Source organism: Panthera tigris, chromosome F3, assembly GCF_018350195.1.
Source record: "Panthera tigris isolate Pti1 chromosome F3, P.tigris_Pti1_mat1.1, whole genome shotgun sequence".
Classification (NCBI taxonomy): domain Eukaryota; kingdom Metazoa; phylum Chordata; class Mammalia; order Carnivora; family Felidae; genus Panthera; species Panthera tigris.
The window spans coordinates 62451831-62459343 of record NC_056678.1 but is presented as its reverse complement, the minus strand read 5'-3'; the positions used below and the strand labels follow the sequence as shown (position 1 = coordinate 62459343).

At 48.5% G+C, this 7513-nt stretch overlaps 1 protein-coding gene across 3 annotated transcripts; it reads left to right on the top strand.

The window, feature by feature from the left end:
* The first annotated feature begins 1216 nt into the window (after positions 1-1216).
* Positions 1217-6598, top strand: RGS4 (regulator of G protein signaling 4). 3 transcript variants are annotated; one of them, XM_007075663.3, is made up of 5 exons: positions 1217-1367; positions 4251-4355; positions 4640-4701; positions 5284-5450; positions 5891-6598. In XM_007075663.3, the coding sequence occupies exons 1-5, from the start codon at positions 1324-1326 to the stop codon at positions 6128-6130; spliced, it is 618 nt and encodes a 205-aa protein (XP_007075725.1). In that variant the 5' UTR covers positions 1217-1323; the 3' UTR covers positions 6131-6598. The 3 variants fall into 3 exon arrangements, with proteins under 3 accessions (XP_007075725.1, XP_007075726.1, XP_042832048.1); XM_042976114.1 differs by lacking the exon at positions 1217-1367 and adding an exon at positions 3849-4004; XM_007075664.3 differs by lacking the exon at positions 5284-5450 and having other exon boundaries at positions 5891-6053.
* The last annotated feature ends 915 nt before the right edge of the window (positions 6599-7513 follow it).

The window sequence follows — 7513 nt, the reverse complement described above, 5'->3', positions numbered from 1 at the left end:
GACTACAGAATGTACAACACCCACGTGCTTCTTTGAACATTCAGTCTGTCATATTATGTACGAAAGATACTAATTGTCCAGGTGTCAGAACCACCTGTAGGGTCAAATGTTCTTATGTTCACTCAGAAGCCTGGTAATATGCATGCGAATTACACCTTTTCTTGCCCCTTTCTCTCTCTCTCTCTCTCTCTCTCTCTCTCTCTCTCTCTCTCTTTCAATATCTTGATATACCAGTTTGGAGACCTGAATTCTGTAAGACATAATAATATACACATCTATTTGCAAATAAGAAAGAGGGTGTCTATAATTGTTCATTCACTCCCTCCTCTGGTCCTCAAGCTGCTGCCTTGCAGCTCTTGGCAGGAGACATGGACGTATAAGAGACAGTCAGTGCTAGGCTGAGTTCTGTTCCTAGTAAGATTTCTAGAGAAGTATTCCACAGTCAGGCTGATGACAGACGTGGCTAATCCACTTTCCCTAAGGGGAATTTTCTGTGCTGCCGGGCATATAACTGCCTGCCATCCAGCTTTTCCTCTCCACGTCCCTGCATGAATGTGACTACCCCCCCGGGCAACTTCTGCACATCGCTGCCTGGAAACTGTGCTCCTGCCAAATCCCTTCTGGAAATAGGATGAGCGCTTGGACCACGTGCGATATGCTATTTCTAATGCAAAAAAAAAAAAAAAAAAAAAAAAGGAAATGCATTGAGATTCGGTGCCAAAGTGAGCTCACCGAGTCTTGCTGCCAGCTTTCCTTCCAGGAGGCAACTTTTCCTTGACATTGTTTTTATATTAGAATGAATACACCTATGTTTCGTAGCATGTGACACTCTCCCTCCCCCTCCCCCTTTTCTAGGAATTCAAAACCCCATACCGACATCGGTAGGGACACTGAGCACATTTTTCTTCTCCTTCCTCCCGCTTCGCAAAAGGTTTCTCCCGGGCTGTTCACTTAGCACGGTGATGCGTCAGTACCTCCCTGATCATCTCCTGCAGCCGGGGAGGCGGGCGCTGCGGGGCGGGCGGTTTCAGAGCTGCCGTCTGATTGGCCGAGCGGCGCGGAGGGGAGGGGGGGGTTCAGAGCTGCCGTCTGAATGGCCGGGCGGCGCGGAGGGGGGTGGGGGGGGCGGTTCCAGAACTGCCGTCTGATTGGCCGGGCGGCGTCGGCTGGGCTATAAAAGGGACCCCGCCAGCCTCGCTAGCAGCTCGCAGATTTCTGACAGCGTCTCCCGCGAGAGGAGGGCCGGGGAGCTCAAAACAGAAGCCGCAGCGCCTCCTGCCTGCCGCCTTTCCTCCCCAGCTTGCGAATCCCACGCCTAACAAGATGTGCAAAGGACTTGCAGGTCTCCCGGCCTCTTGCTTGAGGAGGTAAGATCATTTTCAGCCACTCCCCGCCTTACACTTTCGGGGAGACTTGCTTAGTTACTTACCTGTACCACATGCCGACCTCGTTCTTTGGAATCAGAAACAGTGTAGTCAGGAGAGCCTCGACCTGCCAGCTTTCCTCCGAGACCAGCTGGACACTGTAACTGGAGGAGTGTGCTCCCCAGATGTTGGCACCTGTGCGTTGTTTTATATTGACCTCGGTTTCGAGGACCGTCCCGATCCTCTCACCAAGCTAGATCGAAGGAAGAAGTGATCAGAGGGTTTCGGACTCAATGCGGTGGTCTGTGATTGTTGTTATTATACTTGAGCATCGCTGGGGTCTGTGGAATCATGGCTCTGAGCTTTCCCGATGGTGGGGCGGGGGGGGGGGTAGGTCTTGTTTAGGGAAAGATACCCCAGAATGAGGCTTGGCTCCAACATGGGCACACTGTGCTTTCTGTGTGGTGCTGCAGTATCTAACACTCTTTACGCTCTTATAAGCAAGTGTGACAATACAGTATGAGTTTCAATACTGGGTCCCCCTGCTCTCGCTGCCCCTTCCCCCAGCTCCTGAAATGCCTTATGTGAATGGTGGTTGAAAAGTATTGATCCTAACAAATCGTTAAGGGTTCTGTAGAAGATCTCATCCTACTTTTGTCAATGTAGTGTCAATGTACTGTCTCTTGATTTAAATAAATAAATAAATAAATAAATAAATAAATAAATAAATAAAGCAAGCTACTTCATAGGTCCTTGTATGCCTTTGGCTTTTAAAAAGATAGAAATAAATGCTTTCAGAGAATGCTTGTATATTAGCCAGCTGAAGAAAAAGGCAGAACTGGTGCATATTACATTATTTCATCTTACAGTTAAAGATAGAAAGTCAGTCTGTAGGTACACCATCCCCTTGTTTCCCTGCAAATACAAATCACCTTAAATTTCAGTTTAGAAGTATCCCAGAAAGCACAGTCTTGTGTGCAGTTCTTAGAAGTTTCCCTTTCAAATATTCAGGAGTGTGAAAGAATATTCTTTGTAAAAATACGCTTTCATGGCCGCTTTTACAATGAAGCACCTATGGAACGAATGCCCCTGACCTCCACCATTCCTATCCTGAGCTGAACAGAGCAAATCGTATAGAGCTACGGTTAGCTCATCTATAAAATTACCCTCACAAAATACAGGACTGCCAGGAAAGAGTTACGCTCTGGGAAGGATTTTCGGGGACAGATGAAAGATTGCACGAGTCTGCCCGAGGAGCTAAGGGGAGGTAACCTCTGATCAGCAAGGTGGACGGCTCTTCCCCCTCCTCGCTGGTCCACTGCAAGTTAAATAGTCCAGTGCTTCGCCCTAGCATCAGTGCCTGAGACTGCAGAAGGGCATGAACTGCTCAAGGTCACACAGGCAGTGCGTGGCAGAGTGCGGATCAGATCTGGTTTCCTGACTCCAGTGACCTCTGAAGTCATGCTGGTTTTTCTGCTTATGGTTGCACTGTGTTGGAAGGACAGATGTCACATACTTGCTAAGCCTACTTCCAACTCTTTATGAGACGACTTGCACTGATTAGTAACTCAGGTCTCACCCTGACCCAGCACACGGAAAGGTGAAATCAGTTCTGTTTGGACCGAATCACAATGTATTTCTGTCTTAGAATCACGTGAGCCTTCGTGATTATATATTGGTATCATTAAGGAGGATTTTTGCATCCCCTGGCCAATTGGAGAAGCAGAGGAGGGAAAAATGGGCTTGTAAAGAAGAGAAAATAGGGGCAGTCCACGAACATAATGGAATTCAAACTTTCTGGGGCAACGTGCATAGAGAAGCCACTGATCCATCAGAAGCCTTCCTAAAACGGCTCTTTATCCTTGTGACTTTATTTCTCTCCCTCTCAGGAGGAGCGTCTAGCCTCTCACTTCTTTTACAATGACATTTCTCTTTTAACACTAGGTCCTGGCTTTTATAATAAAAGAGATCCAAGCCAAAGAATAATTAACAGAGAGAGAAAGTCGAGCTTAAAAACTTATTAAAAGCTTCTTCTTTCTGAGTGAGTCATGCGCCCGGCCGTCCCCTCGCTACCTATTAAACAGGGACAAATAAACTGGAAGCTCGGCTCGAATGAGACAATCACTAGCTGCAGTGATGACCCTGGCTTGCTTCCCTTTATGGTTTTTAAGCCTCGGATGCCCTTTATCGTGTAAACGGCCTTACAGTGTAGATATTAGACAGGAAAGCGGCGGCAGCCCCGGAGGATTGCTCTAGAAGCAAGCCCCGAAGGAGCTCAGGTTTCGCCAGAGCATCTGCGGTTGCCGCCTCCTCCCCCTGCTGGAGCCGCACACCCCCTTGCGTGCTGTGTATCCCGCTGTGAGAATTGCGGAATTGCTCCGCCCACCTCGTGCAAGGCTGGGACCGCGCAGCCCTTTCCCCTCCGGAGGGGCTTCTGCAGGGCCCTCTGAGGCAGGTGCAAACAAGCGATCCCGGGCCAGAAGGTGGCGCGCCACATTTCACAGTTCCTGCTTGCTTTCTGAGGCCCACAGATCACCTGAAGAGCAGTCACGTTTTCAGCGTGTTTCTATGAGAGGCGCCAAAGCGTTCCATCGGTCAACATGACAGGCGTACAGAAGGGGCTCCTGGCGCCGACTGAGGGTCAGAACTCTGTCGCAGACAGAGCAGGCTGGGCCGTGACTCGGGCGCCGGGTTTTGTAGTGAGTCACGGGCAGAAACAGAAGTGGGATCTCGTTTTCCTGAGAGTTCACGCCACCGTCACCCCCCATCTCCTAAATTAACCGCTCTCCTGTCCCTGTCCTAGTAATGGACTCTTTGAGCTCTGCCACGAGGGCATCTGGTAAAGCAGCTAATTGGCTTTATTCTTTCTCCTCTTCTTCCGTGCAGTGCAAAAGACATGAAACATCGGCTGGGTTTCCTGCTGCAGAAATCGGATTCCTGCGAACATAATTCTTCCCACAGCAAGAAGGACAAAGTGGTGGTTTGTCAGAGGTAAGAGAAAAGGCCTCGGGGAAAACCCACGGGCTATAAACTCTTTAATGTCAGAGATGTTCTATGAGGAAAGAAAGAAGGTATGGTCCTAGTGAAGCGAGATTTGCATTTGAAATTTCCAGGCACTTAGTGGAAAGACTGCCCTCCTCGGCAACAGATTGCATCCTCAAGATGGAAAATAAAATACCCGCATTTTTCTCAGGATCTTAAATTTCTTGCCGTAGTTTTGTATCACAGCATTCAAAGTTATCATTATTATTTTTTTGTCTCTGTAATGTCTCCAGGGTGAGCCAAGAGGAAGTAAAAAAATGGGCTGAATCACTGGAAAACCTGATTAGCCATGAATGTAAGTCTGATGACTTTCTTCCCCCCTAGAATGAGGACACAAGCTCTCTAGATAGCCAAGTTGTCTCCCACTATATTTGATCTAATAGGAATTGCAGAAAGGGTGGGGTTTCCTCTGACTTCCAGACTCGGGGGAATCAGTCTGTTTAAAATTTTCCCGTGCCCTAGAGCGTCGTGATACGTAATGAGAAGTTCGTACGGACCCCATGTCTCTCACCACATGGAAAAAGGGTAGAGGGAAAAAATATGCCAAATACTGACGTTTCTTGCAGAGTCGACCTCAGTATCTCCTTTTCCAACTGACTTTGGCAATTGGTAGCTGCATGGGCATTTCAGAAACACCATTTTCTGGAATGAGACTTCACACCTTGAGCAAAGAGCACTAGGTATAACTGGGATCCAATAGATATCAAACAGATTAAGGTTACCTGACCCCAAGTGATGCCCCAGAAAGTGGGGAGAGAGGGGCCTGTTTGAAGTCTCCATGCTTTATTGTCTCAAGCATGTTGGCTTTTCCTGAAATATGCTGTCCAGGAGGCCGGTCAGTGTGGTGATGAGTGTGGGTCTCTCTCCCCCATCACAGGTGGGCTGGCGGCTTTCAAAGCTTTCTTGAAGTCTGAATACAGCGAGGAGAACATTGACTTCTGGATTAGCTGTGAAGAGTACAAGAAAATCAAATCGCCCTCCAAACTGAGTCCCAAGGCGAAAAAGATCTATAATGAATTCATCTCAGTCCAGGCCACTAAAGAGGTAGGTCTTCGTGGCAGAGAACTCCCTGGGTCTTGGTGAAATTGCCTACAAGTGGTATTGAATGGCATGGACCTTTAGATGACCCGAGTTAAAGGAAAAGATAGAGCCGTGGAAGAGGTCATTACGGTCTCGACCACCTCAAGTAAATCATCAAGAGAAAAAGCTCTTTTGTTATCCGGGTAACTTGGATGACCTCCCTTCACGAGTGTTTTGATAAATCTCCCCAGTTTGTGGGAAAGAATGAGGGTCGTGCCCTGCCTGCCCAGAAGCAGATGAACCTTTTATAGTCTGTCACTCGCAGGTGCCAGGGTGGCGCGGAATGTTCTGTTTTTCCATTTCTGGGGTATGGAAGCCGCACACTCCTGATTCACTACGAAGCATGCGGCCTCCCGTCCTCCCCAGGGCAGCGTACCTAATACGTCTCGGCCTTCATCCTGCAGGTAAACCTGGATTCTTGCACCAGGGAGGAGACAAGCCGGAACATGCTGGAGCCCACGATAACCTGCTTTGATGAGGCCCAGAAGAGGATTTTCAACCTGATGGAAAAGGATTCCTACCGCCGCTTCCTCAAGTCCCGATTCTATCTTGATTTGGCCGACTCCTCCAGCGCTGGCTCGGAGAAGCAGAAAGGAGCCAAGAGTCCCGCAGACTGTCCTTCTCTGGTCCCCCAGTGCGCCTGATTGTCACACGGCGCCGGAGGCTGACGCGCCAAGACTTCTGCCTGGAGAACCTGAGGCCGAATATTGATCCGTATTAAGCACGAGGGCTTTTAACCCACCTTGTAGCTTAGTGTTCGTGCTGCCTGCCATGTGTGAGTCACTCCCATGTAAGAAGTAGATTTAGTGTTGGTGTTGCGGTGTCCCATCAGGGCAGGACCTCCTTCCAGTCCGGTTTTCCCAGATTTCCTTTAGGGTGCCACGTGAGCAAGTACCCACATAATGGCTTTGTAGGGGTGGCTTTTCAAAGACGTGGAGCTCTCTCCTCCCAACGGCTTGACCTCAGGTTTGTTGGTTGGTACATTTCATGTGACATCCACAAGCACATGTATTCTGTTGGCACTTTCTCTAAACTCTAAGTGTTTAGATGAGGTTGACCTATTATGTGTATATGTGTGTGTGTAAATATATGTATGTAGGCACATATATTTACATTTATGCGTATACACATATTTACATATATACATATATTTGCACACACATACATACACATTCTATGTATATGTGTCTATGTATATTACATATGTATTTCTGCAAGGAGAGATAGGAAAGACCCTAGGTGCTCATCACTAGAGCGGGTGCACATACTTATATGCACGTTCTGATCCCTGGCCTTTCATCCTGCAATCAAACAGGCAAACGGAACCAGCCGCCACGCAGGCCAAGAAAGGCATGCTAGTCTGGGGAAAGTTGATTCTGTAAAACTCCATAGATCTTGCTGGAGAAGCAGCCAAGGGACTTCATGCGTAGTTTACTCACGGAGAGCCTCCCAGATTGAACCGTATTCTAAGGAGCAAATATCCTAAAGAGTCTTATGCCTGACTGCCGCAGTTCTGTCTTGGGCTGGTTATTACTAACGGCACTTTCCAGCCCCTAAGCCGCTGGCTTCCCCTTCTTTGACTGGGTGCTTGGTGCATAATTGTTGGCAGGGTTGGTACAGAGTTGGGAGAGAAGATGTCTGAACTGAAGGAAGAAACGCAGGTGGGGCCTCGCCAGCTCTACCTGCTGGATGATACTGGCTGAGCGAGGGCACGGAACTTCGGAGTTAATAGTTTTATCCTCGACTCTTTTTCCCTCTCCTGACCAAGGTGCTCTCCTCATTTTGTTTTTGCCTGAGGACTTCAGCCATCAGAAGAGGCCCCTTTCTTCCCTGGGTGGTTGGTGGTTTCCCCACCGTGGGTCCAGGCTCTGTGCCTGCACCTGGAAACCAGCAGCAAGGGAAGGATTGTATTTTATAAAGGGATACCTGTTTGCACACGCTGAGAAGCCCTTGTAAGTTTCTCTTTTGAGCGCAGGATCTTGTTCATTCCATTCCCGAACATCAGGACTAACAGAGCCTGGGGTATC

Coding starts and splice junctions, on each gene's coding strand:
- RGS4 (XM_007075663.3), top strand. CDS start 1,324: ATGTGCAAAGGACTTGCAGGTCTCCCGGCCTCTTGCTTGAGGAG. Junction 1,368..4,250: donor CCGGCCTCTTGCTTGAGGAG/GTAAGATCATTT, acceptor TCTTCCGTGCAG/TGCAAAAGACATGAAACATC. Junction 4,356..4,639: donor AAAGTGGTGGTTTGTCAGAG/GTAAGAGAAAAG, acceptor TAATGTCTCCAG/GGTGAGCCAAGAGGAAGTAA.